Genomic DNA, 26,217 nt, shown 5'->3' with positions numbered 1-26,217 from the left:
GTTTCAGAATTCACTAATGAAAGAACTCTGTGTTCTATGTCTAGGAGTGTATTTCGCTGGGATAATCATAAATTGTAGCTGAACTGATAAACTATACAAAGGATACTTCTTTGCTCAGAGGGCAGGAAGACGCTTCCTTATTTGGTCTGTACCGGTTTGAACTGAGAATCTGCTGACACACGAACCTTTTTCCTCTATATAAACTGTTGTATGATGAATAAACTTTGAGTTGGTTTGGGAAGGCAACCTGAAGCAGTCTGTGTTTCCTTGTTCTCCCAAGCTACTCCCGACGTCGTAACTAACCTGCTGAACGGCATGCCTGAGTGTTACTTTGAATAATTTTGAATCTTATAGGGTAAAGAAAAAACTCTGCTTATAGGTGCCCACGCCTCGGAGGAAACCCGATCCACGGATGACCTGGGACGGAGATTTCTTTCAGTTTCCTTTGAAAAAAATAAAAGATTTATAATCCCTTTATGAAGAACACTGACTTTAAATGGGCAAGTACAGCGTCCTACCAGGAGGCACACTTTTCACACAGGTATAATGTTCACTTTTTTATGAAGCTACTTCAAATTTTAGAGCTTACCTCTTCAGTGCTGTTGTTACATTCGCTTCTCTAAAGTGTTTCGAATACTCTGGCCCCTCCATTTGTATCAGTAGCAGTACAATGTGACATCATTTAACACCTCAAACAGCAGTCTCCAAAACAGTCATACAGCTCAAACAAGACATGTCATGAATAACTGATTTAAATACTAAGGAAGCCACAGGAAGTTTGAACCTCCATGTACCTTAAAAAAATCAACACAAAAATATAAAGTGTAAGTGCAGTGAGGTAGATCTTCAATAGTAAAAAGATAATATAGGTCCAAGGATATACAGGATACAGTACTAATAATATTGTTAATTTGTATTTATTTTTTCATATATTGTATGTTTAACAATGAGTTAAAGTTAAGGATAAAGTTCTGCCTTTGTGGTTTGTATCCAAATAAGACTAATCAACCATGCCCAAACTAAGAAATTACGAATCTGACTTTAGTTCAAATTTAATGAATTTCTTGTAAATGACCCAAGATACCCCAGCACTGATACTATCCGGTGATTCTGTCACTTTGGGTATCAGTGGGACAGATAATGAACGACGAGTATCGAACCCCGTCCAGCAGGTGGCGCTGCTGCGCTAGTGAACTGTGTGAAAACCAACATAAAACTCATAGAAGATCATATGCGTCGATGAATAACTGTAAACAGTTTTGTACAGTCACTGAATTTTGGTATTATACTGGTATTCGTTTATATGTTGCATAAAAATCTGCCAATGTTGGATCAAAATTAATTAGTCGGCGGTTCATTTTAAACTTACTTCGTGTCCTTTTGGAAACTGTCTGCAGAAACGTCGCTACTCTCATAGTGAGGGTCGCAGTTACTTACCTATTCTTACCCGAGGAATAACGAAGATGGGAACAGCGCTGATTTATGATGACGAGATGACCAAGTACAAACTGCTCTGGGTTGAGTGAGTAGTAAATCCATGTTTACGTTTATAAAGCTTACGTGGCTAAAAAGAAAAATCTTCAAATGTCTTTTCTGCAAATGTCTGTAGCTTAGCATGCCTAAAGTATATCAAGGAGTAAATATTTCATACTGTAATTTCACTGAACGGGTAACTTAATCAAATAAGTTATTAGTTTTCTCCCATTACTAAACACTGGCTAAAATGTGTGATCTGTCAGAAGTCATGGGAACCCAAGTTGTTCCTTGTTGCTGGCACGGTTAGTTAGAGAAGACACCCGTTTTGGTTATTACGGTTGCACTTTGTTCGGTCACGTTTAGTCAGGTCGGGGATTTCAGTGTACACCCACCCGGCCCGCTATAGCTGCTACACCACCTGTTTAAAAACGTTGCGAAATAGTTTTTGTTTTCTTTTGGACTAATTGAGGTCTACATATGGTTTAACTTTCGCAGTTAAAAAATGTGTAAATGCAATTGTGATATTTATTATGTTTGTGACTCTTAGATGCCAAAATGTGCCGAAAATACTCTAAAGTTTAAGACTCATGCTTTTATTTTGGAAAGACAACGAGCTTTGACCGCCAGCTTTTGTCTATTTGCAGTTCTACTGCTGAAATAAATGTCTTTGTCTGAACCGTGCCGTGTTGCTGGGTTTATTTTCTTTGTTTTTGGCTGCTCTCTTTAGGGGTCGCCACATCTCCCCCAATTTCACCCTATCCTAGCATCCTCCTCTGATATACCAACCCTTTACATGTCCTCCTTCACTACATCTATGAACATCTGAATTAACATCTTCAGCTCTGTCATCATCAAAGGCAGGTCTCACTACCATCTTGTAAACCTTCCCTTTCACTCTTGCTGCAATTCTTTTGCCACAAATCACCCCTGACATTCATCTGCACCCTCTCCACCTGTGTGCACTCTCTTCTTCACCTCTCTCCTGCACAGTCTGTTGCTTTGGTTATCTCCTTTACAAAGTCATATTTAGCAAAATGCTGTTTTCCATATCTAACTTCTACAGAGTTCATTTGGCATGTCTCACTGTGTCTTTTATATATTTCTTGTTTTTATATAAGAGCTGAAAGAAATAGAATAGTAAGATGGATCAGTGTCATGTTTATTTTCTAATTAACAAATATTCATTAAGTGTGTAATGTTTTCCTGCAGTCCAGCTTGTAAGATTGAGGTGCCTGAGCGTCTGACTGTGAGTCATGAGACTTTGGTCAGGACTGGCCTGGCTGATCGCTGTGTCTCCGTACCTGTCCGTGAGGCCACGGACGCAGAAATTCTTCTGGCTCACAGGTCATCTTATCTAACTCCTGTCATGAAGGTATAATATAGTTTAGATATTTGTTTCAGTTCACTGAGCTGTGTTTACTTTGCTCCTCTCAACAGTGAGGAATACCTGGAGGCGGTGAAGAAGACTCCTTACATGAGTCTGGAGGACCTTATGGAGTTCACTCGTCAGTACGGTGATGTCTACTTCCACCCAGTAAGTCTCCCGCTTAACAGCCGCTTAACAGGAACAGAAAATCTGTATCTGACATCCTCTTCTGTATGTCATTTACCATCCTAGAACATCTACCACTGTGCCAAGCTTGCTGCTGGTGCTGCACTGCAGCTGGTAGACAGTGTTATGACAGGGAAGGTGAGGAATGGCATGGCTTTAGTCAGGTGAGGCTGAGATACAGCAGTTCTGATATGCACTCATGGCTTGTTCAGTATTAGTGCCTTTGTTTTGTCCATTATTGATGAGTTAATAGGAATGTAAATATCAGGTTAAAAGTCTTTACATTTAAATTCATATTTTTACTAGTTTGTTAGTGATTAACTTTTTAGTAGTTAATGGGCAAAGTGGGCAACAACAAGTGTAAAATCTTATTTTTTTACATAACTGCTTCTTTTTTATTATTAATAGACCACCAGGACACCACAGTATGCGCAGTGCTGCTAATGGATTCTGTGTGTTCAACAATGTGGCTATAGCGGCTCAATATGCTAAGCAGAAATATGGAGTCCAAAGGTAATGTGACTTTTAGTCTTTATGCTTATTCTGGTAATCATTAAGGATTTTAACGATCCACAAATCCACAGCTGTATGTATTCACCTCAGATTTTGTCTTCAGGGTGTTGATAGTTGACTGGGATATACATCACGGTCAGGGGGTGCAGTATTGCTTTGAGGATGATCCCAGGTGAGTCTTTGATAAAGGAGAAGCAGATGTTGTCTGCTTGCGTTTCAAATTCTGCTCACTGTGTTTGTTGTTTTCCTTTTCACAGCGTGCTCTACTTCTCTTGGCACCGCTATGAGCATCAGAAATTCTGGCCTCATCTGAGAGATTCTGACTACGACATTGTTGGCAAAGAGAAAGGGGCAGGATTCAATATAAATGTACCATGGAACAAGGTCAGAAATACTGCACACTTATGGTTTCATTATGGGTTTTTTTTCTATTTGCTTCTTGCTTTATCTTAAGCCTAGTTCACAGTGTCACATAATGCCACCACCAGTGAGGTTATGTTTGTGGTAGTGTGTACATGCATGCTATTTGCTTTCCTGATTGTGTGTGTACAAGCTGTATGTGTGTTTTATTCTTTTACTGAAAAGACCTCATCATGATATTTCAGGTGGGCATGGAAAATGTTGACTATCTGTCAGTCTTCTGTCACGTTCTTCTGCCAGTTGCATATGAGGTGAGCGATTCCAAAAATTACTTTTTTCCTACCTAAAGGCAGGTGATCTATAAAATGTTTGGTTCAAGCATACAACTGTTTTTGATAGTTTTGCCCAGACTTAGTCTTGGTGTGTGCGGGATTTGACTCAGCCATCGGTGACCCAGAGGTATGACATATTTATTAATGTCATTATCTAATTACATGCATGCACTATAAACCTCTGCATCCACTCGCTTACTGTTATACTTACATTTAGGGTGAGATGTGTGCCACTCCAGATGTCTTTGCCCATCTGACTCACCTGCTGATGAACCTAGCAGGAGGAAAACTGTGTGCTGTGCTGGAGGTCAGGCCGCCCAGCCTATACAGCTAAAACATGGAAACAAGAAAACAGCCTGTTAATGTTCTGTTGTCTGGGAACTTGTGTTTTTGTGTTTTCCAGGGGGGATACAACTTGACTTCCCTCGTCCAATCTGTGTGTCAGACAGTCCAGACATTGCTTGGAGATCCTGTGCCGAGACCTGCAAGCCTCAAAAGTCCCTGTATAAGGTGTGCATCACAATCAGTCAAATTTGTGTCTCAAAGTTTGTGTGTTTTGTAACTGCAGCAATTTAATTCTTCTTTTTCAGTGCACTTGAATCTCTTCAGTGTGTCCGATCAGCTCATAAGGCCTACTGGTCGTGCCTCAAACACGCAGGTAACCATAACAGAGCCTTTAGCAGAGCCTTTAAGGGACCTGAGGCTGCAGGAGTCTGATAACCTCATTTCTTTCTAACTTGTTTCCATCCTCAGTCAAACTGAGTGATGTAGCATCACTTAGCTGAGGGTTTGCTAGCTGTATTTCACGTTTACGTCCGTTTGAACTTCTCATCACTATAAAAGACATGGTCTCAAAACAGTTACTCCCTTCTTCAGCTGATCTGCCCGCCTCCACCATCAGCACCAAACAGATTAAATTAGGAGAAGGAGAAGAAACGACAGAGAAGGGAGAAGAAGAAGAAAAGGACGCGGAGGAAAAGGTGTGGCCTGAACCTCCAAAACGCGTCACTCCTCCAGTATGTGCTGCTTTAGTGCTCCCCGATGACGTGGCTTGCCCGGAGGGATGCGAACGCTTCAGCTTCTCAGAGGATCTTGACCCACTCTTAGCCAGCAAGTTAAGGTATGGATAAGTGGGTTGTTGTGGCTCATTTCAGTTCATGGTTTTCACCGTAACTGGGTTTGAAATCTTTTTTTTTCTCTAAAACAAGGGAGAGTTTCCTCAGAGACGCAGATGACAGTACTGCTTTTATAACCGTCTCCAGTTTTATAGCCCTGACAGAGAAAATGGAGAAGAATGAGGTAAAGCCATAATGTTGTTTGTTTCTTTTATGTGAGTGCTATTATGATATCATGTCTTGTAAATGCAGTTTGTGCTTTGCTGAGCTGCCTACATGATATAATTTTAATTCCCGGCTCTCAGATCTGCAGTGGCCTTGCACTGGTCCCTGACGTTACCAAGGCGATGACAAGCATTGTCCAGCACGTTACAACTGTTCTCAGCAACCGGTATAACAACCTCGACTTAATCAAATCTTACACCTTCTGCTCTTTTTAAATATCAGCTAGAGATTAAAAATGATTAGAAATATTCTTACAGGAAACACACACATACACAGAATATGCTTGGTCACTTTGCAAAGGAAATGCAGTCTAAACTATTGTAGCTCAGATTTGCACCTACAGCAAATTTAGAATCACCACTTAACCTAAATCCATGCATATCTGGGAGTTATTTGGAACTAATATTTTTATGTACTTTTTGGTGAAATAATCTAAATAAAATATCATTATCTTTCTCGTGTTGTGAACAAGTGAAGTCATTTTATTTATACAGACAGATTTTAGGACGTAACTGCAAAATTAGTAAAAAAATATCACTTGGAAGTGAAGATACTTGCAAAGCACAACTATGGCACAACTACAGAGGTGCAAGTTTACATGATAAATATAGCCTACTAAATATACCGCTGGAGTGCGCTTGTATATTGAAGTTTTATTAGCAAGATTGCAATCTGCTTTGTTAAAACTTGTCTTTATATATGCAGCGTTTTGGTCGTCTGTGTGGGTGACGGGAATGTCCCAAGCCATATTACAGAAGACAGGCGAGTATCATTTATGCTCTCTGTTTTAGTCTTAGTAAAACCAAACTATAAGGCACAATTGATGCAATAAAACACACTATTTGTCCATAACGGCGAGGACAGCATGCTGAAAAAGTCTTTCTGTTTTCAGGGAAACACTTGTGGTGCAGATGGGCAGTGCACAGACTGAGGAACGGAGCTGCAAATATTACATTCGTGTGTGTCTGAAGAAGGTACTGCTGCTTGCTTTGTAATCACATTTAATATTTGCCAGAAATATACACTCACACATCTCGCTAGTCAGCATTAGCCCCCTTTCCTTTAAAACTGCATCATTAAATATTCAGAGTTTCTGAATTATTACACAGTTGCTAAGGATTTCTGGACAGAAACCTTTATGATACAGCTCTTAAAGGCGACTGAGATGTCTTTTTCTGCATAGACAATTTGAGTAGGTTTTTTTTTTTTTTTGCTTTTGTTTTTTAAATGTGTTTAAATGCATTTGTTTGTTCACCCACAGGGCTGCAGTGACACGTCAGGGTTCACACAGGCTGTGTTTGGCCTCCTCCTGCCCCTTGGGTATGAATATGACCCCGGTCTTGTTGTGTTGGCTCGAATGCCAGATAGTGGAGTCAGTGACAGTTTGTGGCAACAACTAATTGGCCTACTGCAGAGCTTTGCACTTGGACATACACTGGTGGTACTGCAGGTAAGAGTGCTGGGGAAGATTTCATAAAGGCACACTAGATGTCTTCAACAATGTAGAGCTGCCAGGCAGGAGATATATGGTTGGATGGATGTAGTGAAGGAGTCTTTGATGAAGGTAGTGGAGGATATACAAAGTGTTGGTGTGACAAAAGAGGATGCTAGGGATAGGGTGATATGGAGGCAGACGATCTACTCTGACAACCCCTAAAGGGAGCAGCTGAAAGAAGAAGACAGTAGATGTTCTCTAATTTTGCTATATTGTGAAACCTTAAGAAGCATTTTAAGAGGAGTTGGCAGCATGTTTGCATACTTAGTGTTCAGTATTAATTCATTTACTTCTTAATTTCAGGAGGAGGAGAAGGCGCTTATCGGACTCACAGCATCCTCCCTCCTCGGTAACCCAGCCGCCTCTCTGAAGCAACTTCAAGCCCCGCTAACAGAAGACACGGAGGCCATAGAGAAGCTGAGACACAGGCTGCAGGCAGACTGGAAATTCCTTCAGACCACAGGTGAGTGCAGCAGCATCACATTTGAAATCAACATAAATATCCACAGATCTTAGAATAACTGCTACTGTATTAACGGGACTTTCTGTCTTCTAAAAACAGCACCACAAACTCAAAGAAGTGATGAAGACTGAGGATGGAGGGTGTCATGGACTTTTTGATACTTTATTTTTGGTAAATTATGACAGCAGTTGTCCTGCTGCTTAGAAATTATGCATGTGTTATAATATTCATTCAAGCAATATCACAATCAACGCCAGCTTTTGCCGTCTCATAAAAAAAAATCTATTCAATGACTTAAACAGTGTTTAAGTTATTTGGTAAGCTGGATTAACCTGTACTGTTGTATCAGCGTATGAGCTTTATCAGCCTTGTTGACTAAACAAAGATGATGACGTTTACAGATCTCCAGCTGACATTTATCTCTTTTGTCACAACAGTTTTCTGCTGGTTACATTTGGATTTTTTGAATTTTCATTTCTTTTATCAGGAAGTTCCACTTGGATCAAAATCAGTTTCACAGGAGACATAGCCAAGTGCGAAGAGCTAATGAATTTTACAGCAATATAAAAATTATTTAAGCAATCACTGATCAAAATAGTTATACTTTCTTTTTTTTGTGCCATTCACATGATTGAATAGTTGACTGATTTTTGCTGTAAATTGAAATGTTGTGTCTTGTATAGCACACGTCATGTAATTTAACATGAAGTTTTCATAAGCAACTTTGATATTCTCTGTAATAAATGTTACATTTGTAAAAGAAAAAAATGGCTGCCAAATAGTTGTTTTGTTTTTTTGCTTTTGTACTTTTTCGCCCCAAGGTATCAGTATTGTGGTTTGAACATCGGCATTGTATTGCTATCTTTCCTCACAGAGGTGTTGTTGACCACCAGGGAAGCTGTTTGAGTAGGCTTGCATGCTCACTCTCAACCTTTGAGGGCACATTTAACAGTTTTTAGAGCCTTTCAGTCTTCATTCATTCAAGTAAGGAGACCTCTTTTCTGCTGGTCTATATATGTGTCGGCCCTGCAGTCCACTGGTGACAGGTCCAGGGTGTAGCCCTCTTTTGCTGGGTGACAGCTGGGAAAGACGTCAGCCTCCTCATGATCCAGAGTTAGATACAAACAGATGGGAAAGCTGACAGATAAATCACACTAACTATACAGTTCAAAGGTTTGGCATTGATCATAGAAAGGCAGATCTTATATATTGTATTTTAATGTAATTTTTCACCACATTTTAAGCATAAATCTAGAATCTAACTTTTTATATTTACTCCCTGTTCCTTTTTTCCTGGACCGTTTTTCCTGTGCCTGAACGCAGCACAGGGAGGAGTGAGCCTTATTAACGGAGCACTGTGAGAGGGAGAGAGAGGGAGCTTAGGTACACAGAGACACACAAACATGTCCGGGGCTCCGACCGTGTCTACGAACCCTCAGACCGCAAAAATGAAAAAGGACGAGTCCTTTCTCGGGAAATTAGGAGGAACCCTGGTCCGGAAGAAAAAGTCCAAAGAAGGTGGGCCATTCGAAGTTTTGTTTTTCTTATTTTTGTTTTACATGATGGAAGATCCCCATTTTTCTTTTTCCTGCTCGTGTTTCTGTCCATGGTGCTGCAGTCTGCGCTATGGAAATATTCTCCCGTGAGCATCACTCGCAGCTGATTCACTGACTGTTCGCATGACTTCTAACAAGAGGTGTTCAGTGTTGCTTTAACCCGACTCGTGCTTCTTGTTCCCCTTGTTTATTGTAGCCAGTTGATAAATTCACTGATTTTAAGTTTAAACTGTGTTATTGTAGTTCAGATACAGTTAAAGACGTATACACGAGTCAAGGAAACCCAATGTATTTGTGATGAAGAGTGACACAAAGCTTCGCAGCAAGTCCACGGGCTTGGCACATGAGGCAAGTACATATAAATAGATCGCACACTAGACCGGAATCCAGGTTTATGAAAATAAACACGAGTATCATTGCTATTCTAGCAGGATTAGTCACAATTATCAACTGTTTTGTGATCTCCCACAACAGTCCCTGAGGCAGCTGTGAAATTTAACGCCTGTGTGTGCATTACAGTGTTTGTGCTTTCTATGTGTGCTCTCCAGCCATGTGTTTGTAATCTCCACTCAAGGGCGGTCGCCAGAAGGCACACGGAGGCATTTTAATGGGTTAGGAGTCCCATTTTAAAGAGTATTTAAGACCCTCAAACCACTTTAATTTGCTTAAATATGCATAAAATGAAGCACATGGTGTCACTGTAAATACACAGAAAATAGTTCACAAAATAATTTACAGAAAATAGATTACGCGTTAGATTTTCAGTAAATTGTTTTATTTATTACTTGCCAAGACATTTGATTAAGGAAGTCAGACTTGAATTTTGAAATGAAATTATGCCAAACTTTTTTTTTTAGAGAATTTGGCTATATTCCATTCAACACAGTGCAAATGGCTTGTAACTGAAAAACTAAAATGTACAAAAATGGTCCCAGGGCTCAGGAAGGGTTAAGCAAAAATGTCCAAAACCTATGTAGATCTGTTGTCTTCAATCAGATTCATGCGATTTTAGATGGAACACGTTTGCATTGTTGTGTCTGGTTAGACACTTTCTGCATCTTTCTTTGTAACTCCCGTCCTAATAGTGGAGTAACTATTAGTTACAGTCTCAATGTACTGTATTTCATTGCTTACTTTTCACAACGAATAAAACGGTAAGTTTTAAGGAGGTTAAAAAAGAAAAAAGAAATGTGCTGATGACTACTGAGGGAGTTAATTAGATGATAACTGAGAGGTGGAGTCCTGTGAATCACAGTAATAGTCCTGCTGTTTGAACTTGAGGTTAAAGCTTCAGCATATTCTGCTTCAGTGAGCTAGATTTGCTGTCCATCAGTATAACTTGCACAACCAAGCAATCATTTCTCACAAGTAATTTATATATTACTTTGTTTTTGGTTTTCAGAGTCATACTGCTCAGATTTCATGGTTGCTGTGCCATTCCTGATTTTTAGCATCCATAGGAGATTGGTAAAGAGTAAAGAGAAAGCTGCAAAGCAATGTGACAGTTAACTTATAAAAGCTCCAGAACCTCACATTAATTTCACCAACACGCAGCTCTCATTGCTACATGTGATGACTCTTTCAGATGTGGACAGCCAATCCAATAAAGCCACAGAACCAGTGAACCAGTGAGAGCGCAGTGCCCCTGTGTGGTCAGTGGCTATTAAAGCTCACATAAAACGCAGTTCTGTGCAAGGGAGGCAGTCATAGTGACGTTTGAAGGGAATATCAGTATAACAAAAGAAAGGCATGTGAAGTTTGTGTTGCTAGCCCCAGTGTGTAACTGGGGCTTCTGTTACTTGCGGGTGTGACGCTTTATCTCCCTTAAAGAAAACGCCCAGCAGACTAGTTGTTGCTGGAAAAATGCTTCACTTCTGATGAATAATTAGCGATGGGAGTTTGCACTCCTCAGCACCGCTTCCTCTTACTCAATTAAAAGATGTTGCTTAAGGCGATGTAATGCAACGTGTACTGTAAATAAAAAAAAATTGGGGGGGGGAAAACAGAGAGAGAGAGAGAGAGAGAGAGATGGTGCTTCTATAACACAATATAAAGTTGTTGTTGTTGTTGTTGTTGTTGTTTTTTTTTTTTTTAAATTTTGATGGGAGTGGTCTGTTCCAGGATCAGATTTAGCTGCATGAAAATGTGTATTTAAATGTGTACCGTTGAACTCATTGGCGCACATATAAATACATTTATATTTGTAGCAACATGCTAAATGACTGTGTTTTTAGGGAAGTGCACTACATTTTATTTGCAGTAAGCTCCATGCGTTTTAGTTTTACAGTTCATGGTTTTAAAGATTTCCATTTGAGTTATCCCAATCAGGTAAAAATTGCATTGTAAGCCTCAACCTATCCTTAACCTCAAACAGGTCACTGTGGATGTATTTAAGAGCTAAATACTATGCTTTGCACCACCATCACCAAAGCACCAATTTAGGGAATGTTATTGTGGAATAATGGAAGTCCTTCCCTTCAAAAGAGTTTAGATACTTGAAGAATCAATCCCGGGGTGTTGTATGTGGATAGTTAATATTGGCTCATAGTCCTGCATTTCTGGAGCTGGTCTCACACAGAACAAGTGTGTCTTTATTCCTTGATAAGCTGACAGGAAGTCTGTTTTTCACTGACAAGGCTACTTCCTTTTGTCAGCATAAGGCATGTTGTAACAATGATAGTTAAGTGAATAGGGAATGAGAAGACTTTGTCACATCTTTGTTGTCGTAGGATGGATGCTGACAACAGTAAGTGATCAGTGTTTCTTACCAATGTGTTTCAATTTTCTTTATTTCCTCTTTTTTTTAATTTTTAAAAAGCACATTTTTTATAACGTATATTTATATATTTTTAAAGTGCAGCTTATACAAAACTGCTAAACACAGAATATATTTAGCATAATGTTGATTTGCTTTTAGAAATATCATTATATTTGCTATTTAAAAGTTTAGCTTCCACAAAATGTATTTTATGTTTCAAGCAGTTGTGCAAGTACTTGATCAGGGTGGCTCGTTCCTGTAGATCCTGTTGCATAAAGACTTGAAAGATAGAGCAAAAAAAAAAAAAGTGTATTTATAAGTTTCTTAATAGGAGCTTTTGCAAAATGTCGTTCAACAGTGCACAGTTAGTACCAACATGGGGATTGTTAAAGTAATTCAAGCACTACAGTACTCATTGGAGAGTGCTGAAAATGTCATTTTCTTCTATAAAAGTGGCTCGTTAATATTGTCTCATATGCTACATTCACTAAGAGTTGGCAGATGTATGCTTCTGCTAATATGTTGTTCCTGAAAAAATTATCCTGGATTAAATAGCTTTGGACTTCCTTTTACCTTTTGACCTTTTCTTTAATTAGAAAAAGAACACGTTAACATCCTTATAGCAGGAGAGAAATTAACAGAACAGCTCAGGAGGAGCAAGAAGAGGTATATGCAAGTGTAGACAGAGTAAATACAAGTAAATAAAACGTGTAGTTTATTGAGCTAAATAGTTGAAATTGTCATCTTTAATATCCATAGAAAGAAGCCGCTGAAGCGAGCTCAGTGTGATCTCCTTGCTGCTGTTACTCACTGGTGCCTGTGCTGTTGTAAATAACCAGAGCTATATTTAAGGCCCAGTCTGTCCTCTCCATACTGCCGCATTATTTATATCTTTCCCCTGTGAGTCAGTAGAACTCCACCCCCCCTAAGGGAGTTGTGGAGCCACACAAGTCGATTTCAGTCTGCTTTATGCTGTTATTTTTGATAGAGGCTGGTTATCCATATAACAGCTTTTTGTTTTCTTTTAATTTAAAGCAAAAGAAATTTGACCATGTGCTTCTGCTGATTTGAGTGATCACTGTTCCCTGTTTGCATGGCGCTTTGCAGTATAGCAGATTTTTTTCTCGAATACGTCCAGTGAAGCTGGCGTAAGATAAACGTTCTTGACTGCAGGCTTTGTTTGTATTGAATTAGTGTACTGTTAACAGACAGTCACTGCCTGATTGATAATCTCCTACATTACAACAGGCTCCGAATGAGCCTGAGAATCGAGCCCTGAAACCAGTGTACTAGTTCTTATGTTGTTGTGAAAAGATTAGACTGTAACTAGTAACCTTTAGTTACTGACCAGTAGACAAAACATTTTAGAAAATGCTCTTTTAAGTGTTTAAACACTATGCTGCAGTTATAATACAGGTTGCACATTACAGTAAATTAGTGATTGTAATACCTCATCGGTCATCCTTTGTCTTTGTCCATGGTTTAATATCCCAGTGGCAGCCAGTGTGTCGGGATGATGTGGTGGGTTTAGGTCCACTGTGGTGTCTTTTTTTCTGTTACACACACACACACACACACACACACACGGACATTACGTTCAGCCTCTCCTGTAACTGGACCGCATAGGTGGGGTGGAGGGTTGTGACAGAAATACACGTGATGACGCCCCTGACGCTCAGCTGCACCGACTGCAATTCACACACACACACACTCTCACACACAAACACACACTTATATACACAATTGCTGCGCACACATACACTCCTGATTTTTCTACCTTCCCTCACTGCTATTCGGACCAAATCGGTTGATTTCTTGATTTGTTGTGAGGACATGGCGGGCCTCCTGTGTGGGACCAAGAGGAAGCAACAAGGTAATGTGAATTTCATGCTGGAGTTTAGGGAAGCTGGATGTGGGAAAGGGGAACCAGAACCTGTTACCTTAGTGCAGTGTTGGTTTAAATGCAGCAGTGTGCTGTTTCGGTTGTTACAAGTATTTTTACTTTTCTGTATAGATCTGCTGCAGTAATTGAGTTATCTTTAATAATCTGACCATTTTAAACAGAGATTTTCTTTTTTTGGTGTGAATGTAAAGCAACTAAGCTGTACCCAAAAGCAGCAGCAATGGAGCCAGAGGGACACGAAAGGAGGAAGTAGCACAATTATGATAAAATGCAGCAAAGCAGTTCTGTAATTACAAAGCAAACTGCTGATCTGCAGAGAGATTCAGCCTTTTATCCAGTTATCGGCTCTTGTGAGAAGGCTGAATCAGATAATAAAGCTGCAAGGACCCTTCCTCCTGGGTTAATTGTGTTTATCCTCCCTTCACTCATGCTTTGAAGTTATCATTTTGTTCAGATTGTAGCACGCTGCTGCACATTTTGTTTAATTTTATTCTCAATTTGAGAAATTTGTCCAATGCTTCTAATATGAAAACCTTAAAGGGCAGACAGTTTTTTTTTGTTCTCATGTTTTCCTCAGCCACCCTGAGCTGCTTTATAAACAGTGAGTCGGTGAGGTGACAGATTTGAGACCACTGATTGTGGTCCTGCCTTTTGCGTGGTTTAGAAAGTGAAATTGCAGAAAGATAAAAGGCAATGTGGCCATTAGGGCTAAAAAGCCTTTAAATCCCTGGAGAATCACAGTAGCCGGGAGTGAAAGCATCTTAGAAGAAATTGATTTTATTAAAAGCTAGACTCAAAGTGTGTGTTATTTATAAGTGTTGGAGTCCCTGCTTGTTTTAATTAGCTGGAGTGATCAATTTTCCCCAACCCAATTTAAAAAAACAAAAAACGCAACATCTTACTCTAAAATTAAGATGTAAAGTAGGGGTTCTAGCTTTTTCCTAATGAATAAAAGTACAAAGAGTAAAATTGAGAAAGTTACAGATGTGTGACACCTGTGCCACCAGCTCCAAGTCAAATCAATTTCAATATTTGAAACCAAGAAAACGTCCTGTGCGTGCAATTCTTTCAAAGCTTCTTACGAAACGGCGAGGATAAGATTGAAGGAATAGTCTGTCTGTAAATTCATATATTGTTCTTTCATCAAATCTCAAACTGTCAAAAAAAATCTAATGTTTAAAAGTGATAAGTCAAAACTGTGTGGAAGTGAAACTATTGCCTAGACGGCTGAACAGATCATTAGAGGGGCGGAGCACACCCAGCAAATAGAGACCAAACTGGCACCACGCTTTCCCCATGAATTTTTGTGGTGATCCAGGATTACTGGGTTACTACTTACCAGTAACCCTGACAAGTGTTTGCTTTCTGCTCTCTCATTCGCTCCACCTTTTCTTTCTCTCCCAGAGTCTTTGCACCTTCTGTACTGTCTGTTTGCCAGAACGTTTTACAGGTTTTACAGTTTTTTGTGTGTTGTTCTTTTTCAATAAGTGAGTGATCTCCATGAGGAGGGAAAGAATGCCATCAATGCCCCCTTGCTTCCCTCAGGCACAGACATCCATCCAGAAGATACACTGCTGGGTATGTACATAATAACCACATGCAATCACCGCCAATAATATAATATATGACGTAACCTTTATTTGTGTTCATTTCGGACTTAATCTTACTTCAGTGCAAAAACAAAATGCTGTTTTTGCTGCTGGGTGTCAGAGGTTACTGGGGTTACAAACCATAATATGAATATGTTGACACATGTTGACTAATGGGGAGTTTGACAGTGAAGCAGCAGGAAATGAAAGTGGGTGGAGTGGAAACGCCTTTGTCTTCACTGTGAATCACTGTTGACAGGAGTGTGAGGGTGAACACTGTATATTCAATTTTTGTGGCTTGAAGTTTGTACTTGTGTGAGACATTATTATGCCTACAATTGAAAAGCTGTTAAAACATTTAAAGTTGGAAAGAAGAAAAATTATATATGCTAGTATAAACAATTATTTTGTTTTCCACAGAGGAAAATGCTGAGAGGATCATGTTGGACCCAACATCAAGGGAAAATCCTAAATTTAAAGATCTCTTAAAGGTAGATTTGGTTTAACCTTCTGTGCATAAGCATCTCTGCATTGATTCAGTGCGATCAGAACAATGACAAAATCATGCGAGAAGAACAAGAGTACAGAAACTGTTCAAAGTTCGATTGTATTCTGATGTGCATCCAGGTCCTGATCGACTGGATCAACAGTGAGTTGGAGGAAGAGAGGATCATAGTCAAGGACCTAGAGGAGGACTGTTATGATGGACAAGTACTCCAGAAGTTATTTGGTGAGAGTGATTCCTCTCAAAATCACTGATCATGATTTACAATATTTGCAGTTTTAGAAAATATCAAATAAATGCGCTCTGTCAGCACTGAGTGTATTGAAAATGCAGGGTTTAATCATAAACTTTCATCTAACATCAAACTTACAACAGCACAACATTAATGCTAGAACAAGCTGCACTAACACAAACAAAATATATCACAATGATGGATGGTGTAATTGGCTGGTTGTTGCAATCTGTTGCTTTAGTTAAACTATGCATTTTCAATAAACCAAACATTGGTTATATTCGAGAGTTTCCTATTGCATGATGATTTCTTATTGAAGTAGTACTGCAGTGTTATCTTCTAATAGTGACAGTATAAATTTGGGGCAACTGCTAATGTGATTTAGCGCTATATAAATAAAATTGAATTGAATTTAAAAAAACAGCTGAATTAATACCCACTAAAGTTATATTATCCTGGTTGAGCATTGAGCATGAATGTTGTTCAGTTCAGTTCAATTTAATTTAATTTAATTTAATTTAATTTAATTTAATTTATACAGCACCAACTCACAACAACAGTTGCCTTAAGGTGCTTTTTATTGCAATGTAAAGACTCTACAATAATACAGAGAAAAACAAAGAAAACCCCAACAGCTTGCTATGAGCAAGCATTTTGGCGACAATGGCAAAGGAAAAACTCCCTTTTAAGAGGAAGACAGCTCTGCCAGAAACAGGCTGAGGAGGGGCAGCTGTCTCCTGCCACTGGTTGGAGGTGAGGGGAGGAAGACAGGACAAAGACACACTGTGGAAGACAGATTACTAACAACTGATGATTAAAGTGTAGTAACTAGTGTGTAAAGATATAGTGGGTGAGAGAGGGGGGAAAAAGATGAGTGAAGAAGAAACATTCAGTGCATCATGGGAAGTCCCCAGCAACCGTGGCCTAATTCAGTGTAACTAAGGGAGCATTCATCGTCACCTCATTCAGACCTAACTATAAGCTTTATCAAAAAGGAAAGTTTTAAAGCCTAATCTTAAAAGTAGAAAGGGTGTCTGTCTCCTGTATCCAAACTAGGAGCTGGTTCCACAAAAGAGGGGCCTGCCGGCTGAAGGCTCTGCCTCCTATTCTACACTTAAATACTCTAGGAACTACAAGTACGCCTGCAGGCTATGAACAAAGTCTCCTATTGGGGTGAAATGATACCCTGTGGTCTTTAAGATAAGATGGGGTCTGATTATTTTTATGTTGTTATTATGTGATGAGAAGTATCATAAATTCAATTCAGGATTCTGCTTGTAGAAACATTTTTGTGAACACTTTATAAACATTAACATCTCTAGAGTTACACTATAGTAAAATACATGTTTAATATACTGTGTTAACAACATTAACACTCCTTTGTTGCCTGAAATGTGTCTTTTTCATTGTGCTGCAGTGTCTAGTAAGGTCTTTGGATCCCCCCTTGTGACTGGATTCTGTCATTACAGTATAAAACTGTTAAACACTAACAAATCAGCATTTCAACTAATTGTATAACAGTTACAATATCTATCTCTCTATCTCTCTATCTCTCTATCTCTCTATCTATCTATCTATCTATCTATCTATCTATCTATCTATCTAGAAGCAGTTCATACAAAATGCATACATAATTGCATATGTTCCTGAAGTGTTAAGAACAACAGTTAAAATGCACAGCAAGAAAATATTTTCTGTGAATTTTGATGTGTGATTTCTTGCATTTAGTTTTCACGCTCCTTTGTCACTTTGGTTCTTTGTGAAAATTTAGCCTCACAGAGTTAGTCTGCATTTATAGATCCACATTGTTGTCTGCAAAGGATATTTCTGTCTATTTATTTCATTTTTTTTTTAACTAGACCTAATCTGTTAGCTTCTAATTTTTCGATGCTTTCTTACTTTTCTCTATGTGGTAAAACACAACTTTTTCCTGTTTTTGCGACAGAAAAGTTGTCAGGCAGAAAGCTGAACGTGGCGGAGGTGACGCAGTCAGAAATTGGCCAGAAACAGAAGCTTCAGACGGTGTTAGAAGCTGTCAACGATGTGCTGAGGCCTCATGGCTGGACCGTTGAGTGGAGTGTAGACTGTGAGTTTTTGTGCTGACTTCAGTGATATGCATGAATTACAGAACTCTTAAGGAACATAGAAAACATCTGAAGCATTAGAGGTTGATATATTTGGAATTTTCATCATCTTTCATCAGATGTTCACTTCCTAACAAAAATCTTTCAACTGCATCCATCCTAAGATAAGATAATCACCATGAGTCATCATCATCATTAGGATTTTATTCTCAGACTTTGAAAGGCTTCTGTCAGAGCCACAGAAAAGATTGTAAAATCTGAATAATACTCCCCCTCACAAGAGACAATATGTGAGTCCATCAGCACTTTTAGTTTGTGTTGTTAACGATGACTTTACTACACCAAGTCGTGCTTTATCCTTTGTCAGCTGCAGGTTTTCGGTGTTTCTTTTTGAAAAGTGGTGTTTTTTCAAAAGTTTCAAAAATTGTTTACATTTTTATGTGAACTCGCTCTTTGAAAGAGGGTTTAATCTTCACTTTATTTATTTTTACAGCTATCCACTCAAAGAACCTGGTGGCTATCATCTATCTTTTGGTGGCTCTCGCTATGCACTTCCAGGCCCCAATCAGGCTGCCCGAGCACGTCTCCGTACAGGTGGTGGTGGTCAAGGTAAAGTCTCCCATCAGTTTCCCTACATCTGTGTCCCTCCCTGAGCCTGGTTTCTTCCTGTTAAAAGGGAGTTTTTCCTTCCCTCTGTTGCCAAGTGCTTGCTAATGGGGTTCTTTTTCTCTTTGTATTATTGTAGGGTCTTTATGTTACAGTATAAAGCATCTGGAGGTGGCCATTGTGATTTGGTGCTATATAAATAAAATTGAATTACACTAAATTGAGTTACAACCAAAATAAGAGAAAATGGAAACAAGTAGAGATTTGTTTTAAAAATCACAAATAAATCATTAGAAATTGTTTTGATGGTATCTTACATCAACTAAAGAGCTGTGTAGAAACACAAATAGCCAAGACCAATCCAAATTATGATACAATGAGGCATGTGACAGCTGTTTCTATCTCTCTTCATCTTTCTTTTTTTTTTTTTTTACTGCCCATGTGATTATCATAATGGTGTATCATCAAATGTATTTATTCTCTCATGTAATAATGTAATCAGTAGAATTTATCGCATGTCTGTGCAGAAACGAGAAGGCATCCTACAGACAGCTCTAATGACCAAGGAGCTGACGAGCACCACAGAGTAAGAGCTGATTCTTAGTAGTTATGCTTTTAAGTATTACTAGCATCTGATGCATTGCATCATAACTGGAGGCTAGAAAACGAGGTGCACAGAGAAAAAGAATTGTTGTTGATATTTTCTTCTCATTTTTTGTTTTTCAGAATGATGATGGGAAGATTTGGTGAGCTTCTGAACACATCTCTTTAACACTGTGGAAATACTGAACTTCATTTATTTAGCATTTATTATTTTTGTTAAAACAATCATTATCTTGGGAAAATGTTCAATTATTTTTATAAATGAAATATTAATAGCTCAGTAAAGACTTAGCCTGGCTCCAGCCTTTACCTCAGGGGTGGGGAACTCCAGGTCTCAAGGGCTGGTGTCCTGCAGGTTTTAGATATCACCCTGGGTCAGCACACCTGAATCAAATGACTAGTTCATTACCAGACCTCTGGAGAACTTCAAGACATGCCGATGAGGTAATTTAGCCATTTAAATCAGCTGTGTTGGATCAAGGACACATCTAAAACCTGCAGGAAACCGTCCCTTTAGGCCTGGAGTTCTCCCACCCCTGCTTTACCTAATGGAAATCATACTATATGAGAGTCATAAACAAGCATGTTTTAGTTTGCTTTCAAGGAGGCATTCTTATATTTTTTTGAAAGTGGTCTTGAGTAATAGTTCTCCAGGCTTTCTGGATGTCTTTCAAGGTTTTTCTTTGGACACTGGCTGCTGTTTCACTCATTTGTAGTCCAGACGTAACCAGTTTGAGGTCGCTGTAGATCAGCAGGTAGAGCAGGTCCTCTACTAATTAGAAGGTTAGTGGTTCGAGTCTGCATGCCAAATATCCTTAGGCAAAATACTAACCCCAAGTTGCTCTCTGATGCATCCATCAGTGTGTTAGATGAAAAGCACCTAGACATAGAAAAAAGGTCTTGAGTGAATGAGGCATGTTGTATAGAGTTCAGATATAGTAACAAATGCTATATAAGAACCAGTCCTTTTACCAATTTCAGAGGAATGTATTTGTTCTTTTTAGTGAATAAAAAGCAAGTACATTAGTTAATATTAGTTGTTTAAGACAAACAGATGAATCATTCAAGTTTTTTTTAAAAAGGCACCTAACTAAGGGATGAGCTAGTGGTGTGTCTACACATATCAGACAACTCAGCAAAGAAACTATTTTAAATTTTATCTTTAGGCAAATTTTTGCTAGCAGCCTGTTACATAAACACATAATACAAAATAATATTCTTGGACCAACAATGTGTTTCCAAAAGAGCCATTAATTGAAAACATGACATATCTGAAGTTAAAAAAAAAACTGTTCAGAAACTGGAAACGAGGAGGACAAGAGGAGAAATGACAGGCCTAAAAATGATCTACAGGAGATAAACATGACTGAAAGTCATTTCCTTTAGAAATGGCAAAAATCCAGCAAAGACCTTAGCGATGCATCTGGACTTTCAGTTGATCCATCTGCTGTTCACTGAAGCCTTCTAAAATGGTCTGAAACGGAGGGGTGGCTGTCAAGAAGCCATTCTTCAAGAAGCGAAACAGAGATAAAAGGCTGAGGTGTGCCAGATGACACAACTACTGGACTGAAAATCAGTGGATATGGGTCTTATGGAGTGATCATTTCAAATATCTAATTTTTGGTTCAGATTATCATCACTATATGCGGAGGAAGTAAGGAGAGAGGTAAAACAGTGAGTGTCTACAGACATGTGACAGTGGAACATCAGATTTTGATTCACAATGCGTCAGCATTTGTAAAGTTTCTGATTGGCAACAGCTTCATTTTCCAGCATGACAATAATCTCAAACACACTACCAGTGCAGTAAAAGCATAAAAAATAAAATAATAGATCGCTATTACTCATGGATTGGCCTCCTCAGAGCTTGGGCTGCAACACTCAACACAAGAACAGAACAAAAGGCAGCGAGTCAACATCCAAAGAAGAGCTTTGAACGTCTTTCTAGAACCTGCAGAACTATTGCTGAAGAATAGTTAAAGAAATGACAAGAAAGCTGCGTAAGAGAGTTCAGGCAGTGATATCACCCAGTGATATCCCAAGCCTGTCCATAGGCTTGGGATTATAGATCTGGGTTTAGATCTTAGATTATCATTGATGATGAGTTTGGCCTTATGTTAATCACAGTAGAATAGGTCAAAACATGACAGTAATAAGTTTTAAGTAAAAATTAAACAAAGAAGACTCTTAATAGCAAAAGACAGACAGGCAACAGACCTTTTGACACCATATTCCAATCAGATCTCCTGATCTAAACCAATCAGCTAAGGTCTATACATAGAGGTGGGAGATTATAGCGGTATCTGTCTTCTTTTTGACATGGTTGACAATTCCTAAAATATGAAACCGTTTAAACACTTTTAACCGTGATGTTTTTTCGCCACAGAGAGAGATGCATTTGACACTTTGTTGGATCATGCACCTGACAAGCTTAACGTGGTAAAAACGGTAAAAAAGGATACCTTTCCTTCCTACAATAATAATGTCTAGGACTTGCATGTGTTGGCAGTCATGTTGTAATACTTAATAATGATCTGAATGTGCTTCCAGTCACTCATCACCTTTGTGAACAAACACCTAAACAAGCTGAATCTGGAAGTTACTGAGCTGGAATCTCAGGTAAAAAGATTTCTGTAGAACCTTTGGCCCTTATTATCAAAGTCAAAGGACAATCTATGAATTTTTCATGCATGTTTTATCCTTGGTTCAGATTGTGATTTTCATATAATATAATATTTATTTGAGCAGAGTGTGCTTGTTTTTTATTTTAAAGAATGTGCAATATTCGTGTGTGTGTGTGTTTCCAGTTTGCTGATGGAGTTTACCTGATTTTACTGATGGGGCTGCTGGAAGACTATTTTGTCCCACTGTATAACTTCTTCCTCACGCCTGAGAGTTTTGAGCAGAAGGTGATTTCAGATTAAAAAGTCAAAATAGAATTTTTAGTAGTTGATGAAAGTCGCTTTTAACTGCCATTTTTATTTCCCCTCTAAGGTCCACAATGTGGCATTTGCCTTTGAGCTGATGCAGGAAGGAGGCCTAAAGAAACCCAAAGCCAGACCAGAAGGTATTTGTTGTTGTATTACATAATCGCATAATTTACAGGGTTAGTATTGTTGATCTGCTACAGCAGCAGTAATTTTAAAAGTTGTCCAGTAGGTGGAAACCTTGTCTTACACTCTAAAACTGGATAGCTGCTGAGTTAGTTCAGCTCTAAGTTGCATTTTGTAGTCATATCCATATCTTTTATTAGAGATTAAAGGAAATTAAAATGAATTGAATAAGACTTTATTGCTTTATGACCAAAATATGACAAATGATTTCCTTAATTTGTCATATTTTAGTCTTTTGAAATCATTAAGGTCTGAATTTGGTTAAAAAACGTATTCATTATGTTATCTGATACAGCGGATTGATCACTTGAACAAAATTTAAGGTGACGTCTTCCACTGAGCATTGCAACGGTTCCTTCTTTCCATTGTGTTGCCATGCAGAATTCCTCTTTGTGTTGAATTTAAATTTGACCAATAGTATTTTTTTTCTTGTTAATTTAGTTGCACAGCTTTTGCAGTCTTTGCAGCTGTAGCTGAAGAATTTCCCTTCAGTCATTAGTCAAGGTTTTTTTTAACTCCTGTTGTAAAGAAAAAAATCAATGAACAAATTCATGAATTAATGAAATGAATGAATAGCTATAGCAAGCCTACATAGGCTTGTCGGATACTGCAAATTCACAAATACTGCATATACACCATACTCCACTTCATTAGATACACCTGTTCTGCTGCTTGTTAACTCAAATTGCCAATGACATGGCAACAACTGAGTGCATTTAGAAATGTAGACAACCAAGACAACCTGCTGAAGTTCAGTGGGGGGAAAGGGTGATTTAAGTGACTTTGAACGTAGCATGGTTGTTGGTGCCAGACAGGCTCATCTGAGTATTTCAGAAACTCCTGATCCCCTGTAATTTTCCCACACAAACATCTCTAGGGTTTATGCAGAATGGTCTGAAAAAAAAAAAGAAAGTACATTGCTGATGCCAGAGGTCAGAGGAAAATCTCCAGACTGCCTCGAGGTGATAGGAAGGCAACAAATTTGGGATAAACAGCATTAAAGCATAAATGCCACAGCTTCCCTGGGTGTTGTTGTTGAGCATGTCTATCACGTTATAACCAGTGTTTACCCTTCTTCTCACAAGTGCCTCTAGCAGGATAACGCACCATGTCACAAAGTTCAGATCATCTCAAAGTGACAATGAGTTCAGTGAACTCAAATGACCTCCACAGTCTCGATCTGTGCACCTTTGCAATGTGGTGGAACAGGTGACTGACATCATGGATGTGTAGCTGGCAAAACCTGAAGCAGCTGTGTGATGCTATCATGTCAATATGGACCAATCTCTGATCTCTGATGAATGTTCTGGCACTGCGTTGGATCTATGGCATTAATAATTAAGGCAGTTCTAAAGGCAGACGGGGTTCAACACAGTGCTAGCAAGGTGTACCTAATGAAGTGACAGGTTAATGTAGATATTGAAAGACACAGTTGAGCAAAAAAAACCTTGATATCTGTGTTTAGAGGCATACCTTATTCAAGCATTTACTGCACTGCGCACAGCATGCAGTATAAATGCTCTGATCAGTGTAAAGGTTGTCGTTTCCACATCTGTGGGTTCATTGTAAACAAGAGAGGAGGCCCCAAACAGGGAAAGCTGAATGTTCAGTTTCTGTTAAGGCAGGCTAGTTTGGTAAATTCTAATAATCAAATAAGCTCTTATGTAGAACACGTGATGCTTGCAGAGAGAACAGAAAGTCCTTTTGTGCCTTTGAATCTCTTTGTAAGAAGTAATACATCATCTAAGGATAATTTGCAAAGTTTTGGGAGATATTTTAAGCACCATTTAGTTTCCAAAATTACAAATAACCTTTTGAGGGAAACAGTCTAACAGCAATGATAGAACTGGCTCCTTTTCATGTTAAATCTGATTTTATGGTAGCATAGCTATTTATTTTGTTCTTCAGTATTCCAGCCATCCAATTTTTCTTATTAAGATAATTATCAAACGTGCCAAGACAAGGCAATCGTTTTCTTCCCCAAACCAGTTCGGGGACACCAGACTTCAATAATCTTTGCTTTTTCTTTTCTAGATGTCGTCAACCTGAACCTGAAGTCCACCCTCAGAGTCCTTTACAATCTATTCACCAACTACAAAACCTCTGTATGAGCTTTTCCTGTCTTTAACGCCTGGCATTACTCTGAACACTGCCCTGTGCCTGCACTGATATTATACATTACAGTCTGGACACTGTAGGAGACCAACTGGGACTGAAAGTCATCATTATGTGGGACTTAAAAAGCCCCAGGGGGTCTAGCCAGAAAAAAGGCTCTGAACGCTAGTATTTAATCTTCCCCAAATGTCAGTATTTATTTTTCCCTCCTCGAATGTTAACTGCAACCCAGGAAACTCTGCAACCTTTAGCCCTGCATTTGAATACATAGCAATCACGTGGAAATGTTAAAACTGGAAAACGTTTGTGTGTCATACTGAACTCATTACGCTCCGTCGTAGATTATTATAAAAAATTATAAAATGCTGTAATATATTATCAAGTGTCTCAGAATGCTTTTCATAAATATGAATGTAATCATTAGCTATTTTCTTTGAAAAGAATTTGATGAGTATATCGGAAATTTTCGTGTCCATAAAAGCCAGAAAAATTACACATTTTCTGTTTAACCTTCACAAAAAAAGTTTTATGTAGAAAGTTTGGTCTGTGAGGTTTAGGAGAAAGGTTTCAAGTTGACAACATATTGTCATTTAAGGCTAAATATAGAACACCCTATAATAAAATACACCGAAACTGAGAAAATTACCTAAAAATGAAGAAAATACATCCATGGTGCCTTTGAATAACCTTTATATAATCCATTATTTGTTCTTGTATAAAGTACAAATAAAAATTTGTCATTAAACAATACAGCATACTGTAATTATATATAAATTATATTTTGTTTTGAATATTTGCAGTCTGTAGATGATAAAACTTTACAATTAAATAGCTCAAATTGTTTGAATCCAACTGGACCTTTCTTTGTGTGTCCGCCTGGTACTCCAGCTTCCTCCCACACTCCAAAGACATGCATGGGGTTATCTTAATTGGTGATTCTAAATTGGGCATAGGTGTGAATGTGAGTGTGAACAGTTGTCTGTCTTTATGTGTTAGCCCTGGAACAGATTGGCAACCCATCCAGGGTTGTTGGAGAGGCTCCTGCCCCTTGCAACTCTGAATTGAATATGGAATTAAGAAAATGGATTAATGAATAAATACATTTAAAAGCCACAAAAGGATGGCAGGAGGTGAAAGCAGCTATCTTGGTGCCAGCAGCTGGTTTGTGGCCTGTCGTTTTAAAGCCTTGAGTTTGGTGTTCCAGCTGTTGCCATCTTGGCACCAGATGTGATGAGGGAGCCATGGATGTGCCTGAGAGCCAGGAGACACTGAAACCTTATCAGTTACAAGTAAGTGAGACCCTAACAAAGTTTTAACTAAGTACTGAATAATTTTGCCTTTGCTTTTGGATGATGTGTGTACTGTGTTATGCTGCTTCCAGTGTTTAAGTAATTTGAAAACCTATTAAACCTTTTAAAATTCTAAGAATTCAGTAAGAAGATCTTTGCAACTCTTCTTTATGCATGCAGTCAATTAGCTTAGCTTCACTCAGACTGAAACAAGGAAACAGTTGAGAGAAGCATGTTGAATATCCTGAGGCAAGATGCTGAATCCCAAGTTGCCCCCAACCAATTCACTGGAATGAGAGAGTGTTAAGTTAAAGGTTCTTTGCTTCACATAGA

The 26,217-nt window shown here is 38.7% G+C and overlaps 2 protein-coding genes across 6 annotated transcripts; both read left to right on the top strand.

Moving 5' to 3' along the window:
- The first annotated feature begins 234 nt into the window (after nucleotides 1-234).
- On the top strand, nucleotides 235-8,285 carry hdac10 (histone deacetylase 10). 3 transcript variants are annotated; one of them, XM_005728178.1, is made up of 21 exons: nucleotides 235-541; nucleotides 1,398-1,522; nucleotides 2,686-2,820; nucleotides 2,914-3,010; nucleotides 3,095-3,192; nucleotides 3,437-3,541; nucleotides 3,645-3,713; nucleotides 3,799-3,925; nucleotides 4,147-4,212; nucleotides 4,301-4,360; nucleotides 4,451-4,540; nucleotides 4,637-4,743; nucleotides 4,824-4,891; nucleotides 5,110-5,353; nucleotides 5,442-5,532; nucleotides 5,654-5,739; nucleotides 6,279-6,335; nucleotides 6,466-6,547; nucleotides 6,835-7,023; nucleotides 7,372-7,531; nucleotides 7,631-8,285. In XM_005728178.1, the coding sequence occupies exons 1-21, from the start codon at nucleotides 497-499 to the stop codon at nucleotides 7,660-7,662; spliced, it is 2,133 nt and encodes a 710-aa protein (XP_005728235.1). In that variant the 5' UTR covers nucleotides 235-496; the 3' UTR covers nucleotides 7,663-8,285. The 3 variants fall into 3 exon arrangements, with proteins under 3 accessions (XP_005728235.1, XP_005728236.1, XP_005728237.1); XM_005728179.1 differs by lacking the exon at nucleotides 235-541 and adding an exon at nucleotides 1,217-1,249; XM_005728180.1 differs by lacking the exon at nucleotides 235-541 and adding an exon at nucleotides 1,234-1,280.
- Nucleotides 8,286-8,881: 596 nt separating this feature from the next.
- Nucleotides 8,882-25,446, top strand: parvb (parvin, beta). Of its 3 annotated transcripts, none has more exons than XM_005728172.2 (13): nucleotides 8,882-9,049; nucleotides 15,237-15,326; nucleotides 15,758-15,828; nucleotides 15,965-16,067; nucleotides 18,020-18,160; nucleotides 18,652-18,767; nucleotides 19,292-19,350; nucleotides 19,491-19,510; nucleotides 21,754-21,815; nucleotides 21,918-21,986; nucleotides 22,175-22,276; nucleotides 22,362-22,434; nucleotides 24,515-25,446. In XM_005728172.2, the coding sequence occupies exons 1-13, from the start codon at nucleotides 8,935-8,937 to the stop codon at nucleotides 24,589-24,591; spliced, it is 1,098 nt and encodes a 365-aa protein (XP_005728229.1). In that variant the 5' UTR covers nucleotides 8,882-8,934; the 3' UTR covers nucleotides 24,592-25,446. The 3 variants fall into 3 exon arrangements, with proteins under 3 accessions (XP_005728229.1, XP_005728230.1, XP_005728228.1); XM_005728173.1 differs by lacking the exon at nucleotides 8,882-9,049 and adding an exon at nucleotides 11,812-11,833; XM_005728171.2 differs by lacking the exon at nucleotides 8,882-9,049 and adding an exon at nucleotides 12,635-13,718.
- Nucleotides 25,447-26,217: the final 771 nt, after the last annotated feature.

This window comes from Pundamilia nyererei, unplaced genomic scaffold, assembly GCF_000239375.1.
Source record: "Pundamilia nyererei isolate P.nyererei 1_Seehausen unplaced genomic scaffold, PunNye1.0 scaffold00027, whole genome shotgun sequence".
Classification (NCBI taxonomy): Eukaryota; Metazoa; Chordata; class Actinopteri; order Cichliformes; family Cichlidae; genus Pundamilia; species Pundamilia nyererei.
Note: the sequence above shows the minus strand (reverse complement) of the source record. Positions and strands in the feature narration are given on the sequence as shown.

What these genes read in the sequence shown, in the direction of transcription:
- hdac10 (XM_005728178.1), top strand. Translation starts at nt 497, where the DNA reads ATGGGCAAGTACAGCGTCCTACCAGGAGGCACACTTTTCACACAG. An exon ending in TTCTGCCAGTTGCATATGAG is followed by an intron (nt 4,213 to 4,300) that starts GTGAGCGATTCC and finishes TGTTTTTGATAG; the next exon opens with TTTTGCCCAGACTTAGTCTT. An exon ending in ATACACTGGTGGTACTGCAG is followed by an intron (nt 7,024 to 7,371) that starts GTAAGAGTGCTG and finishes TCTTAATTTCAG; the next exon opens with GAGGAGGAGAAGGCGCTTAT.
- parvb (XM_005728171.2), top strand. Translation starts at nt 13,505, where the DNA reads ATGACGCCCCTGACGCTCAGCTGCACCGACTGCAATTCACACACACAC. An exon ending in TACAGGTGGTGGTGGTCAAG is followed by an intron (nt 18,768 to 19,291) that starts GTAAAGTCTCCC and finishes ATGTCTGTGCAG; the next exon opens with AAACGAGAAGGCATCCTACA. An exon ending in AATGATGATGGGAAGATTTG is followed by an intron (nt 19,511 to 21,753) that starts GTGAGCTTCTGA and finishes TTTTCGCCACAG; the next exon opens with AGAGAGATGCATTTGACACT.